The sequence below is a fragment of the Rhodnius prolixus genome, unplaced genomic scaffold (genome assembly GCF_049639745.1).
Source record: "Rhodnius prolixus isolate KJV_2025 unplaced genomic scaffold, Rpr scaffold_1, whole genome shotgun sequence".
Taxonomy (NCBI): domain Eukaryota; kingdom Metazoa; phylum Arthropoda; class Insecta; order Hemiptera; family Reduviidae; genus Rhodnius; species Rhodnius prolixus.
Window position 1 is genome coordinate 32,444,426 of NW_027411581.1, and position 17,463 is coordinate 32,461,888.

The window sequence follows — 17,463 nt, forward strand, 5'->3', positions numbered from 1 at the left end:
AATTTCCAATTATGTGATGCAATTGGTAAAAATAGGAGCATTAAAAATGAGAAAGAAATATATAAGCATAATTCAAAAATTTAGTTACAGTTTGGCAAAAGAACTATGGGAAACATTTGCAGTCGTATGGAAGGCTGGCAAGGGTAAGAAATAATTCAGCAAGTCATTTTAAAAAAAGAAGCAGATCAGAATCTCTTTATAATTAAGAATTGGAATAAAATCCAAATTATTTCCTTCTTAATCCATGATCGTTATTGAAAACTGACGAAATAAACTGAAATATTGTCACACTACCATCACTGAAAGGCCGAAAAAAAGACATAAAAAATAAATGAATGAAATCTAACCGTTTTGCTTCTTCAATGTAAGGTCAAAAATAAGGTGAGGAATTGCCAAGTTGCATGACGCAATAAACATTTCAAGGGAAGCTTAGCGGAGCATTTGAAGAAGATATATAGAGATAACAGAAACTAAAGACTGCTGAAACATTAAAGTAACTTAATAACAGCATGGTTGAGAGAGTAATGGTAGAATATCCAGCAGCATATAGAAGGCGAAAGCGTTCGACATTTAACGTTGAACAATGTAAAGGTTAACAGTTTTCACGACATCAATCAAAGTTAGAAAACAAAAATTAGATACTAGGAAGTGAAAACAAAGTTATATACTAAAGAAATTGTTTGCGAGTTTGGTGGTAGCTGAATTTTCTCAGAAGGATGAAAGAATAATGCCAATTTCTGTCATTATTTTTAATTTTTGCTGAGATTTCGACGTAGGACTAGGTCACCTTCATACGGCTTGTATTACTGACAATTATACTTTTTACACTGTATTGTCCATTAGCCGTGAAGATGTCCTAGTCCCTACGTTGAAAGCTCGGCAAAAATAAAAAACAATGACAGAAGTTGGCAATATTCTTTCTTACTTATGGATTAATGAATCAGTCACTAAAAACAATGAATAATGTTGATTTGTTCATTGATAATTATTTAAGGCGTGACTACATCTAATGTTATTTGCCTGAAGCCTTTTATAGCGCATTTCCAGCCTGCGGAAAGTGTTTTCTCGTTACAGACAACACTGCCCATCATCAGTAGGTAGCAAGTTGTAACAGATTTCTAGGAAGAAAAAATCTAAGGGCCGGAAAACCTGAGTTCTCCGCGTGAGAATCCAGTGCACTAAGTACTGAACTAATACTTCCCTGCCTTCACTATTTTTTTTAAATGTATTGTTATTCTTCAAAAGTTTGAATATGTTATACTTTAATAAAATTTAATTCTGTTTTGAAATAAAAAAAAAATGGTGGTGGCAATTAAAGAAACATAAAACAAGGAAAGGAAAAAATTGTAAAGCTATAATTGCTAATTCACTTCTGTTATATATTTATATTTTATTTTAATAAGCCTTTTGGTAACTCTTCAAATAATCCTCACTTCAACTCTTTAGAATTCCTCAAACTTCCTTTCTACAGTGAAAATCGTTTCAAAAACAATGAACCACGATCCATCTACATCTAAGGTTATTTGCCTGAAGCCTTTTATAGTGCATTGCCGGCCTGCGGAAAGTGTTTTCTCGTTACAGACAACACTGCCCATTATCACTAGGTAGTGGATGTACAGTGTGATATAAAGAATGTAGAGGTCTTGACTATCAGAAATTCGTTAAACATCCTTCTTAGATGGCCCCCACTGAATTTGGTTTTACTCATATACACTTATTTTTTTACAACTAATAAATTATTTATACAGGTAATTTTTATAAACAAAAGTGCTATAATTTCTAGTAACATTTCCACCCGCAAAAATCAATTATCAGTGAAGTAGTTATAAAATAAAGTTAAATACAAAATTAGTCTTTTAGTATCTGTGATGAATTTGTGGAAGAGAACGCTTTGAATAATAGAATAGCATTACTTATACAAATGGGAATTAAATGGAAGAATTTGCAATATAAAGTAGACAAACAAAATGGAAGGAATGCTGTATCAGATCAGTGCAAATCACATTAATGTATAAAATTGTTAAATAGTACTCGAGTTTTATTAAGTAAGCTTACCTGATCGAAGGTAAACAAATTTTTGTATTTACACAAAATCAGAAGATAAAATGAGCATTTGAAAAACCCACAAATGTAGCCTTCATTTTGTCCGAAAATTATTAAAAAATACTACATTTTCATCAATCATTTATGTGTTTTGTTCATTTTTTTCACATAAACACATTAATTTCAATAAATAAAACGAATACAAAAATAATGCAAAACAACAGTCAAATAAATTATATATTGAAACAAAACAAAAAATAATTTAAACCTCATATTCGTCATTTATAAAATAAATGACCAAAAAAAGGAGAAAATAAAAAAAAGAAATCACAATTGGAGGGTTACTTGCCGCAATATAGATCTATACAATAAAGAATAAGTAAGGATAAATAATATATTGTTAGAAAAATCACAATATTTGTTGAAAAGAGATGAGTTCATTTTACTCAAGCTGCTTTACATTGTGTCATACACTAGTTGAAACTAACCTTATAATAATAACTGCATTACCTCTATTTACACGAAATTAAATCGGTTCCCACTAACTTCTCAGCAATATGTATATAATTTATGTTAATAATTTTTCTGAACACCTTGAACCTTAGAATACATTTACAAGGCCCATTTACTTATAGAATGGTACGAACAACAATTAATATATCCCAATATAAATACAATATACCTTACTTATTTTGGCAAATTGAATAATTATTTTTTTTTTTATGTTCTTCTATTCTTATTTGGAAGCACACTCACAATTAAAACTTTTTTTTTGTTTTTTGTTACTACACAGAATAGTTGAACTTTAGGGGAGATAACCACCAATTTTGGTATTACGATAAACATACTTTTTTCAATATTGCATATTAAATATCAATCAGGACTTTTAATTAATCTGTTGTACTTTATTAATTTATACTGAAAATATAAGACCATAATTAAGAAGCTTTTTAATATTTTCATTTAATTTTCAATATTAAAAAAATAAAAATTAAGGCAAAAAAATTATTGTTCCCCGTTGACACAAATTGATTTTTTAATTTTACTTATTTTTTGCTTTTTCTTGAAAAATTCAAATTATAAGAGAGGTACAAAATTCCAATCACTGAATCCACATATAAACAAACGTATTAAAATAATTGCTTCAATTTTTTGTTTTATATATTTTTTAATCGTTAATACATCGATCATGTATATAATAGAGTATAAAATTGTTCGAGTGGTGGGTTTAAAATATTAATTGCCATATTGTAAATTTTTATACATATGAAATTTGAATAGAAGTCTGGTTTGGCACTGTATGTGGTTTGGAGCATTTGTTACCTATTTTCTTCTATTACCACTTGTTTAAATACACCCGTAGACATTTGATTTTTCACCTCTTGACTTCCTAGTGCTGTCGTACCATCTTTTGCAATGAATAATTGTAGACCAGAAGCTGAAACAACACAATACAGCATTAACCCTGTTTGTTTTGATTAAATATAATAATTAGCCTAGTTTATTAAGATAAAGTTGGCCAGATGTCTGTTATCTGAAGAAGGAACTAAATCTTATCTATTGAAATGCTTTATCTATTGGTAAGAGTATTAAGAAGTGAAGGAATTGTGTAGGGATTGGTAGGTTCAAGATAGAATAGTCGCCATTTAACAAGAAGTATTGATTGACTGATTGATTCCTTAATATTAATGATGTCAGCAAATCACCCCAAGATAGCAAAGCGATAAAAAAAAACAAAAGCAAATTGAAAAAAGATGGATGAACGTAATAAAATAAAGTAGGCTTCGGTACCGTGGGGCAAAAAGGCATCTGAAGTAGTAGGACATGAGACTGGACCCTTAGTGAGCGAGAGACCTACTTCAATCTTGTTAAGTGCATTTGCATTTAGGGCAGATGTGCGTCCAGTGTACTACGTTCACACGGGAAGCTACCTTAGTAAATAGTAGCTATATTCTGTGTGTCGTCATACATTCAATATGTTTACATCTTTATTTTACTTTACATTTAGAAATTTCATTTATTTTTATAAGTTATGGGGTGTCAAAAACCTAAAGGCATCGTCGCTCGTCAAAAACTCTATCCACTTATCAGATAATGGTTTAAAGGAGGCTCCTAGACAAAGAAAATCTAAGGATACCGCGCACCTAGACCTCCAACTTATTCATCATCTTTAATTACTGCCAGATTTCATAAAGATTGAAAATATGTCGCAACAGTTTTCGATAAAAATAAATAAAAACAATTTCTAAAAAGTAAAAATAGTTGCGGATTAATACTTATTAAATACGAATATGTTGGTTTCGTGACCATAAATTGTTAAACTTAGGATGGATGATTTGCGAGGAATCGGTCAAATAAAACAACTACTCTCTTTGCCAACGTTTCGACAAATATATTGTCCTCTTCAGAATCTAGCTAAATTTGACGTGTCTGTCCTAAAGTTAACTGCGTTCTGTTTTACTATGTGGCACATTTCAAGAAAATTTCGCTTATTCTTGTTTTTTCCCCTATCGAGTACTGTCACATTCTGAAAGTCAAAGTTGTGTTTGTTGTCCATGTGGTGTCTAAGTAGCGCGGTGGAATTGTCATCTTTTTTTGTCTTACAGTCATACTGATGCTGGTATAACCTCGCCTTAAGATACTGACTTGTCTGGCCAGACACGTCAAATTTAGCCAACTGCTACAATTTTATCATTAAAAAATAAATAGATATCCAAATTTTGTACATAATTATTGCTGTTTTTTTTTTAACATTTACTTCAAATCTTTTGGTTATTTGTTATTTAGTGCATAAGGTTTCTCCTGTGTTTTGTGTTTAACGATTTTTGTTGTTTAAAGAAATTTCCCAATATTTATTGTATTTACTCTTTTGTTGTAATTAGTCTATTGTATCTGTCCAATAGTAATTACCAAAATTACCGTGTAAGTCCCGCTATATCTGTATATACACTGGGCCAAAAAAGTCTGTGAACACTAACCTAAATTTTATTACTTTTATTATTATCTTATTAGAAACTTCTTTTATTTTCAAATGAAATATACTATTCGATAGAGAGAAACCAGAATTTTTCATTTTATATTCAATCTTTTATTTTTGTTCAACAGGAATATCACAATTAAATGTTTAACAAAACAACACCCCAAACGAATGCAAAAAAAGTCTGTGAACACTTTGCAGAAATAAATCATTCTTACACATTGTACGTGAATTATAAATTTTAAAAACTTGTAGGACCTCCTATGTTCCTAATCACTTCCAACAAGCGAGCTTTCATCGATCCTAATAATTTTGTGGTCGTCAATGTTGGAATTTTATCCCACTCTTCTAAAATAGCGTTTTTTAGTTGTTCACGGTTTCTTATTCCTCGTTTATTTATTTCGCGGCTGATTTCATCCCACAAATGTTCTATTGGGTTAAGGTCTGGCAATTGTGGAGGGGTGTTTAGGCGCCAGAGTGTATTATTTAAAAGCCATTCCCGAGTTTTTAGTGCGGTATGTTTCGGGTCATTGTCTTGTTGGAAGACAAACGTTCCCTCCAACCCTAATTTTTTTGAATTTTCGTTTAAATTGCGTCTTAATATATCCACATACACATATTGGTCCATCATACCATTAATTAGATCTAACTTGCCCACTCCTTTAGCACTCATGCACCCCACACCAGAATGTTGCCTCCCCCATGCTTAAAAGTAGGCTTCATATTTTTCATTTTCATAGCTTCATTTCTTTTTCGCCACACTTTTTGTCGTCAATCAGACCCACATACATTGAATTTCGACTCATCTGAAAAGATTACGGTTTCCCAGAAACTAGAAGGCTTAGAAACATATTCTTTCGCGAAATCCAATCGGCGGTTACGATTTATTTTATTGATTAAAGGTTTTTTCCTCGGGACTCGACCGCAATAATCGTATTCATGTAATTTATTTCTAATTGTCTGTGGTGTTACGCTTACACATAACCACTTGATAATTCTTGACTGATTTTTTGAGCGCTTGTCCTGGGTTCTTCTCGAACAGACTTCAGAATTTGCCGTTTATGAAAGGAATTAAGTTTTGGTGGCCGTCCACTGCGTGGCCTACTAATCACATTTCCGTACTTTTTAATTATATTATGCACCGTTGAAGGGTTTTTTTGAACTATCTTCCCTATTTCTCGAATACTTTTTCTTTCATTTCACAACGTCACAATAAGTTCTCGAATTGGTCTGGGAACTTCCATATTAGTGGTTAAATATGTACTAATTAGATTATTTATTCACAGAACTGACTGTAGTGGTTTCTACAATACAATAGAGAACTTTCAAACTTTATTCAATCGTTTTTCTGTTTGTTATCTTCATGTTTTTACATATTTATACAGCTGTTCACAGACTTTTTTTGCATTCGTTTGGGGTGTTGTTTTGTTAAACATTTAATTGTGATATTCCTGCTGAACAAAAATAAAAGATTGAATATAAAATGAAAAACTCTGGTTTCTCTCTATCGAATAGTATATTTCATTTGAAAATAAAAGAAGTTTCTAATAAGATAATAATAAAAGTAATAAAATTTAGGTTAGTGTTCACAGACTTTTTTGGCCCAGTGTATATAACTGCTTCTCCCTTTCTGGCTCTTAGTTTCTGTAACTCAACCAACCCGCATAACCACGTAAGTTTCAATAATTATAAAAAATTTAGTGTATTTTACTGTTTATTTTTTTATTACTGATTTTTACTGGTTTTTCTATGTTACTGACTCTGTAAATTGTTTTGTATTTGTAATATCCAGGCCCTGAAGAGGACAATATATTTGTCGAAACGTGGGTAAAGAGACGAGTTGTTTTATTTGACCGATTCCTCGCAAATCATCCATCCTAAACTTATTAAATACTGAATCTTATTTACTTTCTGCTGCATCATCTGGATTGTCTAGGTTTGTTGACCTTATCAGCTGATCTATTAGCGAATTAGGATTAACCCTTGTAAATTCTACCCTGCCCGTTCCTCCGCAACCACCAACAGTACTTCCTTCTTCAGCTGCCTTCTTTCTTCTTTCCAAGGCTGCTTTACCTCGGTCCAGTGAGCCGGTTTCAACAAGCCCAGATGCCGATCCTCCATTGTTCCTTTTATTACGGCAATAACAAAAAATAAATATTTTAATGAAGTTTTACTTAAAGGTTAGCAAATATTTGATTTTTATTAATAAGTAATTCAAACAGATCGAATTTATGAAGTGTCACGACACATACGAAAATTTTAAAAATTCTGCCATTTTAGACACATATTTCACAGTTAATAGTATTTTAAATATAGACAAATAATTTACAAAAGATTTAGACGTACAAATATTTCCTTTCTATATAAATTACGTACTACTTCAAAAAATCGAATTTCGCCAAAGCTCGAGAACAGCAATAATATTAAAAAGCAAAGGAAAATAATTCTTAAGTCATAATTAGCAAAGCTCCAGATCAAAGAAAGCATCAGAATAAAATATACAATTAAGTGATAAAATTAAAGAAAACTTCTACTTCATCTACAAACGTGCATTACATATTCTATCAATAAAATTATGTCTAAGCTACGCATAAAATATGAAGAAATGAAAGAAACTTTAAAAGAAAAAGAAAAATGAAGTCAACTATTTAACATAGAGTTCTTTAAGTAAACGCAGTAAAAAGATTGAGGAAGGCATCTTTATTCAGGTGAAAATAAAAAACAAAGTTTACAAAACAATACTACACACAATAAGAGTACGGACAAGAACTATTAGGGTGCACAGTATCACATACATGTGTACTATTCTTGTATGACTCAGTGGTAATTCGTCTAATCTCTCGTACGTGTCTTCTCCACTGACTAGAGACAGTTTACAGCTTTCTGACACTTTCCTCAGTCCCCTACAATAATCAAAGCTTATACTGGATACTATTTATTGCATGGATCGATTAATTGGATGATAATTTTCTCAAAACGTTAATACAATAGTCATACGTCACTAATAGGTACCAATTTTCTGAAAAAATAAATTAAAGCTCCTCAAAGTTTTCAACTAGCAATAATCACACCTCAGGAGGCCTTCATTGGTTACGATATTGCCATTGCTTTAAGGTGTAAAATTGCCAAAATAATTCACAAGTTTAGCCAACATAGACAAATGCGAATAATATTTTTAAATTTAGATTTTAATTTCATATAATTTTATTATTGTAATTTTTATATTTTTTGATATCTTCAAAATATTGTAATTATTTTTTAAATATAAAAAGTTAACGACAATCCTAAAAATAAATTCAATGAACAAATTAATACCCAACTTAAAATCACCATTAAAGACATTTAAATAAGAAAAAAGGGATCACTGGATTCATAATTAACTACTTCTGAGTTTTAAAATTTACATTAGAATTTAACAAAGGTAATAATTACAAATAGATATTAGCTCATGCTTTAAATTATGGTTGAAAATAAATATGGTTTCGCCATTGTAAGGCGAAAATTTTGTTTCCGTTTCTTTTTTCAAGGCGAACTCAATGCAGTAACTTTGATTAGGAGAAGTGATATAAACACAATACACTTCAACCTAAGGGCTCCTTATAGTTGGATCAAATTGAATACGCCTGAAAAGTATACAGAATGTGTAGATAACTGAATTTGTTCTGAGCTGCAGTTTGTCTGCTGCATCGCTAAACCAAAATCTGCACAATCAACTGCAGTATTGTGAGAATGGAGAGGTTGTTAAAGGGTTCAAGTCGTCAACCAAAAACTCTTAAGAAAATTGTAAAATATTTGAGTTAAACAGGGATCACAACTCCATCATTCAATCATAGAAAACAACCTGTAAAATCCACTAAAAATTCTCACTTCTATTTACTTATCACTTCACTTTTTTTAGAACATTACTTAAATCATTTGGACTAGGGGTGTTGTAAATTTCTTCTACAAATGAGGATATGCAACAATAGCTTCATAATAAGCCCACATACAACTACACTAATAAGGCATCAAGTTGATTTAAAAAGATAATAAAATAGAAAATCATGAATAAAAAAGTTTACTGGATACTGTAACAACACAAGGTTAGTTTTAAAACAAGGTTTAGATAAACTAATGAACTAATATCATTCAATTTTATTGTATAACAAAATTTAGCAACATTAGCTCTTAAATGCTAATTAACTATTAAGTAAATTTTGGAACCCATTCCTATAAAAAAAAATTCAGAAAGAAGTTTCAAAAAGTTGGAAAGAAAAAAAAATATATTAATTAAATTATGAATAAACGTCCTTCCTGCAAATATTTTTATAATACTCGTACTTGATTGGCCGAAAATTTCGAATGATTTTGTTTATCAAGTTAGTAATTATTAGTAAACATGAATTCACTTCACCCGTTAAAGTATCTACTCACACCAGAAAATATTTTATATACTGAAAATATAACATGAATAATCATGTTAACAGAAAATTAAAGATTATGTTTTTAAAAAAGCTGAAAGAAGAGAACACCATTAGTATGTATCAAACATTTTATGTAAAATGTGTTGTGGGCGTACATAAGATGAAAGGTTATTGATTTATACACACTAAAAACCAAGCGATACTTTTGGCTAGTAGACTGCCACCCAAATTTTGAATTATCCTTTTAATTAGATTAACATGCGCAACAGATGAAAATGAGAGAAGCAGAAAAACGCCCAGTCATGGCACCTCTCACCCAAAACAAACCAATGTGACAATTAGCTGTGAAGGCGGAGCTAGGACAAGTTCAATTTACCTGTCTTGTAACTCCTGAGCAGGAATACGTGTCGCAAGAGGAGAAGTAGGTATTGATGTGTAGGAAGGGGATGTGGGAACAGAAAATAGTCCAGGAGATGAAGTAGCCCTAGGGGATGGGCCAGACCATGGAGGAAACCTGAAGGTAATACCACCGCCAGTTGTGGGTGCGGCACTCTTGGGCGTGCAGAGCGGACTAGCCGGAGTCTTGTTGCGACGGACCAGCGGTGAGCCCCAGAACTTGGGTGTGGATGTCGGCAAGGGGGAGGGAGGGGTTGCAGGAAGCGGCTCCAATCTTGGGTGCCATACTGGCCAAGAAGGTGACCTGATGTGCACACATACATTTCACTTAAGACACTTCGTCAGCTTAGCTCTTTAGCTGGAAGATTTCATGAGTTTTAATCTATTATTTAGTATTACTAAGATCAAAAAGAAATGCGAATTAGCAATAAAATTCTCGAAGCACGTCCAACCTTCGCTGCCCGATTAAAATCAATTCTACAAACAGCTTGATGTATTATTTCTTTCTTATTGCCATAACACATACACTTCTGATTGCTTTAAGAAGTTAAATTTTTAAAAGTTGAAATTTATTTAAAATAAAAACTTGAATTTACTTTAATTAAATTACTCATAGCAATCTCAAAAAACATATTTTTAAGTCCTACTAGTTAAATCATGAAATCTTCCAGTAATTAACGCTATCATTAAAAAATTACAGTGGAAATAAATAAAATAAAAATTAAAACAGATAAAATAAAAAGTACACATATAAATGTAAACATAATGGTGCACTGATTAACAACATTATAATTAATATTACAATTTCACATTTGAAAAAATAATTTTTTTAAGAAAACAAAACATCAAAAATATGAGATTTGTAGCAAAAAGAGATTCAGTGCTTGTAGATTTAAAATTTCTTTATACAAGATAATTAATATACCTAACAGTATATAAGGTAACATTTCGCGAATTTAAATACAGGGCTTTATTCATTCAAAATGGGCAAGAAAATGTATGAAACTATAAAAAAGATCGCCCTCAAACAGTAATTTAAAATAGTTTTGACTTATTTTTTTTTTATTTTCTTCTGAAAAAAAAATAATTGTTTAAACATGCCAAATCAAAGAATTTAGCAGTTGTATGCTTAGTAAGTAGTATAAAAAAAATAAAATAAAATGAATTTTTCTATCATGTATGATGAAAATCTGCTACGTTGCTTACATTTTTTTTTTTTTTTAATACAATTTTATATTAAACAAGCATTTTCAGCGAAAATGCTAGCAAAATTGTTTTGGATGCAAGACGTGCTTTATATTTGTTATTGTTGTTTATAAAGAAATTCACATTTCAAATGTTTTTAACAATACGTATGATATTAAATGGTGGTACATTCAACAATAAACATGCAAAAAATTAATTTAAAAAATCCAAAATGAAGTTAGTCACCACACACCTATACAAAAAAAAAATGAAAATAAATAAATAAAAATGTTTAACCGTAATTTATGTAAATGATTTTATCTTAAATGTAAACTGACTGTATTAATACAATTTAATACAGTATTAACAAAACAGTCGATTTTAACGAATAATGTCAATTTCTATTTTATTACTAGTTTTCTTAGTTTTATTTGAGATGAACCTAACTAGCTACTTCTAACAGCCTAATATTATAAATTCGCTACTGAAAGTATTCGATCAGAATTGAACCTGTAAAAAAGAAGTCTTTCTAATAAAAACAAATTAAACATCTTTAAGAAATTTGCACACTTAGTGTTATATGAAACGAGATAATATAATAAGACATTACGCTGCTCTAAGATTTGAAACTATTCTGCGATTTAAGACATTCTTGAATCAGTTATTTATTTTTATACAATTTTCCCAAATCTTCTCTTTTTTAACTTTGCCTGGAGAATGATTACAACGGTTTCAGTCAATTTTGAATACTTTTTTTTATTGTTCTAAAATCTAATTTTATATCGGATAAAGCATCCGTTCCCCTAGCGTTTTTTTTTAATTACTTGTTAAAACAAGCTAAAAACCCCCTATGTCCAGGATTCATACAATGCCTGAATGCCCACATCGTCCTCTACAGGTTGTGCCTTGTAAAAAGTAAAAATTCTTGCTGAAAATTTTATTAAATTTTCTCTGTCCTTTTCTTTTCTTTTTATCTGATAATGTTCTTAACATTAGCACTTATTTAAGAACTTGATCCTAAACGTTATTAATTTTAAATTTAGGGTCAGCAGGTGGATTCGAACCCGGGAACCTTTGAGATATAACTAAAGTTTTTGCAAACATTTCAGACATTATTATTATTACTATTATTATTATTTGCATTATAATTAAATCAGATTATTAATATTTAGAAACTACAAGTTTGTTGAAATATAAATTATATTGGATCCAGTTAAAGAATTGCTGTCGTACACAATTTCTATATATCAGTTTCCAAAAGAGCGAGCAAAGATTTAATAGTTCGATTGCTTTGAAGAACACTAAATATTTCTTTGAGAATTTTAGTTCCTTTATTTCGAAATTATTTTGGAATTTCAACTTTAAAATCAATTTTAATAATATTAAGTCTTCAGTGATTAAACATCTCAACAAATTTACAAGGATGTAGAAAGCCAATTTAGGACAATTACAATGAATTTATTAGTATGATTACTCCTCTTCCTCCATCTGGCAGTTCTTTCGATGTTTTATAGGTTAAATGTTTTGCATATCAAGCCTAACAATGTTATAAATAAAACACTAGATCTGGGACGTTTCCAGCATAACTTGCCTCATTTTAGGGATATCTAAAGTGTTTTGGGCACTGACCAAAGTTCCATAAACAGAATGAGATTCTCAACTCACAAACACTTCGAAGTCTGAACGTATAAACATTTCATGTTCCCTAATGAAATATAGACGATCTACTTAGTGACTCCAAAACAACCTGACTGCGGAAGACCTCCAGGAATTAATTGGTGAAGGGCTACAAAATAAAGCTGACTATTTAGTTAGTTAAGAGAGATGGCTTATTTAAGATAAAATCTTGGAAGGTTTTGCCCTTTAGGTCCGACCATGTGTTTTCGCAGATAAAATCACTCATTCAACTAAAAAAATTCAATAGTCTTTTTAAATCAACAAAAAATAAAGAGAAGTAATAAAAAATAAATATTTAAAAAAAACATAATTTCTAACCTGATATGTCCAGAATCACCACTGGAGCTTTGGCGACTGTGCTGGCTATTCAGCGAGCCATAACCAGATCCTTTACTCATTTGGCTAGTATTCGACGAGTTCCTCGAGTGACCCAATTCCAGGCCTTCATCGTGTGCTACACCGCCGCTTGGTGTCTGGAAGCATTCTAGTACCCCTGCTGCTGAGGACGCTGCTTCTTCACCTTCACCGCTTAATAGTTCTAAGAAGAAAAAAATGTAAAATAAATTGTAAAAAAAAACTGATAATTTAATAACAAAAAAAAATAACTCCTGGCATTTAACCTTTAAAGTAATGTCTTAATACATCTAAAACTGAAAAATTCTTAACAAAAAGTCATAAAAAAATATGTACTACAATCATTTAATGAATTGTGATAGAGCTACCCAAAAATACCAATTAAATTTGACAACTCAAGTTGGCAACTATATTTTCATTTTGAAAATAACGTACAGAGATAGGTTAAAACTCATTTTTATTCGACGGGATGGTTGGGTTGGTTGGAGCAATGTTTTTTATTATTTTTTACTCTAAGTTCCAGAGAGGGAACTTTATTTCCATCATCAAAGACTTTAGAATCTCCTTGTGGATAGGAAGTAAGAAAACATCCACAGTATCTCTGCTTTTCGTAAGAGGCGACTAAAATAGAGACCCTGAGTCAACTGTCTGTAGTCTCAGGATTTTTCCCCTTTCTCCTGGTCCATTTTCCTGTCTCTCCTTTACCTCCTTTTAGGGTAGGCAGGACTCTGAGCCATAGTAAAGGCAACCCATCTAGAGGAAGAGAACCCAAAAAATCAAACCACCTGGTCCTCCAAATTGGGGGAGGATGCGCGTTGAGAGAGCCACAGCTCCCCGTACAGCACACACACACACAAAAAAAAAGGTACAATGCTAAAGAAAAAGACCAATAGAGAAGAAAATGGACGGATTTAACGGCATCGACCTGGTAAACATAAATTCATGGCCAAAAGTGAAAAGCATCACTATTTCACTAAATACGTATTACATAACCTTCAAGTGAAAGAACTATAAACACTGTTCTACACTGTTTACTTATTGCTATCATTGGCGGTATCCAGTTCAATGCAGTTCCGAGAGTCAATAATAATCCTTAAATAGTAAAATGGAGAAATATTTTGTTTCCATGCACTAATTAAGGATTCGCTCTGCAGTTGCTGATTGGACTGATTTCTCCAGTGTTAAATAATGTTCAACAAGTTCTTCCTTATTTGAAACAACGGCTGTGTAAGAAGTTTTTTTTTATAGGAACATATCGTTAGTTTTTTACTCAAAATGAATTATATAAACGAACTCAGAATTAAAGAATGAGTATTTTTTTAAAAAAAGATCTGCAACACAGAAGGACAGGATTTAACAGTACACTTATTTTAACTAGAAGTCAATGTAAAAATTGATAATTAGAAAAAATTGATAGGTTGTTTGAAATCTAATCAATTCCAGGTTTTTAGAAAAATAAAAAATTTAACTATTACAACACAGGAATTCGAATAATTATAACCTGAATTAAATAGTGGAGGCCTTTTCTTCGTAAGACTAGAAAACCCCGAGCTAGCACTGGCTATTGAGCCACCAGAGAAATCGTCTCTTCTCTCAACTCCAGCTACATCTTCCGTCGGTACTGGATCTCCACTCACTACAGCTTTGTGTTTAGCGTTTGGAGATGGCCTAAAAAGCGAAAGAGTAAAAATTAGTTGTAAATCAAAAATAAATTATTTGAAATAACTGCTATAAGTATGAGCTTTAAGATTAGTCTTAAACATTTTTTTTAATTAAGGCATCTTCAAGTTTATAGTTATTCCTTAATTCTTTACTTTTTTAAACTAGTTCATTTGACCAATAATTTTAAACAAACTTTTAGGTTACTTTAGGGCAACACTGTCAGTATTGGTGCCGGCAAGCAGGTGTGGGGTTACAAGAAACTTTTAAATATTTTTCCGTCACCAAGATTTTACTGGGCTTTCACAAATCACTGTTTTGGACAGTTTGATTGATTTAAAGGAGGATTTTTGCACCCTTTATCCGATAATATTGTTGCTTAGGGAACTACAATGCAATGTATGTGGCTAATATACGTTCTGCCTGATAATGTACACTGAAAGAAGAAAGTGTTTCTTTGGCACTTCTTTGTTTTTCTGGGCACAGTTGTACAAACAGGATGTTAAATTCTTTTAAGTTATAAGAACTACCTCGCACTACGATCATTGATCAATGTTAAAAAGTGCGACTAGTGAATTTTTTATGAAGTCCGCGATTTTAGCAAATGGCTTACTCAATTCCTTTAAACAACAATAATAAATATCCCAAACTTTTTCGCTACTATTGATATTTTCCTCTTTAAAGGACTCGTAGGCTACCCTTTGAGGCGCTAATTCAGTTCAAATACATTTATAAAACATATTAGAACGTTAAATTAAATTAAGTACTAAAATTTCAAAATTAAAAAATTATAATACAGATGCGAAAATTTACTAAATACTATTCTGTGTCTTTTTATTGTTCTAGAGTATTAAATTACTGAAAATCTGGGGAAAGCTGTTTAATTTAACTTTAAATGAAGGAAGCGTTCAGATAAAGTGCCTTTTTGTCATTAAGATAGTCTAAAAGGGGTCTAATTTAGCTCCTACAGATTATTATTATTTATTTTAGTTATTTTTTCTTATTTATTTTTTATTAATTAAATTTATTTTTGTATCTTATTTTATTTTATTTTTTTTACATAAGCATACAAATTTTCTATTTATTTTTCTTTTGCTTATTTGAAGTATCTTTCTTTTATTTATTGGTTTTGTATTATTTTTGTTTATATTGTTTACTTCTATCTTATTTTATTGTTTTTGCATCTTATCAGTAATGTATCAAATCTATTTATAATCTATGTAATGTTCGTTGATCGTTGACCAGGAGGCAGTCTTAAATATAATAAGACTATTATTATTTTTTTTTAATGATTTAAGGCGCGTCAACATCTAAGGTTATTGGCGCCCGGAGCTTTTTTCAGTGCACTGCCGGCCTCCGGACAGTGTTTTCTCGTTACAGACAACACTGTCCATCACCGGACAGTGAGCTGTAAGAAACTGCTAGGAAGAGAAAATCTAAGGGTATAATATAATCTAAGGAAGAGAATATACGTACATCAGTAAAAATTTTATTTAACATTAGTCGCCTTTTGTTCTTACATTACGGGAGAGTGAATAAAAAAAATACTTTAAAAGAAAAGCACTACGACTTCCGGGCTATAATTATTAATTTATTTTTACTTCAAGAGTGTTTTAACCTTTTTAGAGCTATGATATTATTGTAAATTCAAACTTTAAATAATTTGAAGAAACCATTAATAATCTAATGTATATATTTAACTAAAATTACTTACACTTTAAATAGTATATCACCAGATAACATATTCATTCGAATAGTTAGACTAAGCATTGAATTATCCTGTCTCCTTCTGGTGTCGTAACCTTCAAGTAAACACTTCCTCTGGGTGTGCCCAGAACCAGCGAATTCAGCTAAATTAAGATCGGTAAAACCTAATTTTTGGAAAGATCGGCCTCCTTTCAATTCCTGTGAAACAAAAAAACAAAACAAAATAAATCACTTAAATAAAATTACATAAAATACAACGTGAACTGGACAGAAACAACTAGGATTTAATGCAAGGTCGCATCGGTTTTTTAGCCCATCCGCGGCACATCAAATTTGTTTAATTCCTTTCCATAATATCACAGCAATACTAACCAGTTTGAATGTAATTTCAGAAGATGGCGTCTTATATAATCTCATGTATTAAACATTATTATTACAAACAGTTTCACTTATTTTCCCTTAGTTCCCAAACAAACAGCTCACTACAATAAAAGAAAGAGCAATTGTTATTTTACTTTATTTTTATGTTCTCTTAAAAAGAAAACTGTATCGAGGGACTGTGAGCTATAAGAAGAATATCCTAGAAAGAGAAAAGGGCCTGTAGCCGGATTGAACCCGAGATCTCCGTCCCTTCCAATATATTGGGTTTTCAACTAAGTTATTGCGTATTTTGTCAATAGATGGTTTTAGCACATTCTTTTGTATTGTTTACGTGATCAAAGCAAACAAATTTAATCGATTAGTCATTTAATTTTGTTTTTATCCAATTTAAAAAATGGAAGAACAAGAAGCGCGTTTCAGACATATTTTATTATGTTATTTCCGAAAAGGCAAGAACGCATCGCAAGCACACAAGAAGTTATGTGCCGCATATGGGCATGAAGCCTTGAAAGAAGGACAGTATGAAAATTGGTTTGCAAAATTTCGTTTTGGTGATTTTTCACTGAAAAATGCGTAACGATCTGGCCGTCCAGATGAAGTTGATGAGGCCCATATCAAGGTTATTTTCGACTCAGATCGTCATAGCACAACTCGTGTGATTGCGGAGAAGCTCAATGTATC

At 31.2% G+C, this 17,463-nt stretch overlaps 1 protein-coding gene and 1 pseudogene across 5 annotated transcripts in view; both read right to left on the reverse strand.

Annotated features, from left to right (window-relative positions):
- Positions 1-1,580: 1,580 nt before the first annotated feature.
- LOC141459160 (early estrogen-induced gene 1 protein) overlaps positions 1,581-17,463 on the reverse strand; it is a 166,214-nt gene continuing 150,331 nt past the window's right edge. For 3 of the 5 annotated variants that reach the window (XM_074137874.1, XM_074137892.1, XM_074137883.1), the window contains exons 3-8: positions 16,409-16,599; positions 14,537-14,703; positions 13,000-13,219; positions 9,800-10,123; positions 6,929-7,146; positions 1,581-3,481 (exon numbers count right to left, since the gene is read on the reverse strand). In XM_074137874.1, coding sequence (XP_073993975.1) covers positions 3,363-3,481; positions 6,929-7,146; positions 9,800-10,123; positions 13,000-13,219; positions 14,537-14,703; positions 16,409-16,599 — 1,239 coding nt within the window. In that variant the 3' untranslated portion in view covers positions 1,581-3,362. Of the gene's footprint in view, positions 3,482-6,928; positions 7,147-7,815; positions 7,924-9,799; positions 10,124-12,999; positions 13,220-14,536; positions 14,704-16,408; positions 16,600-17,463 lie in introns of all 5 variants that reach the window. The other 2 variants (XM_074137899.1, XM_074137909.1) reach the window with 2 other exon arrangements.
- Positions 8,005-8,136, reverse strand: LOC141446330 (U4 spliceosomal RNA; annotated as a pseudogene).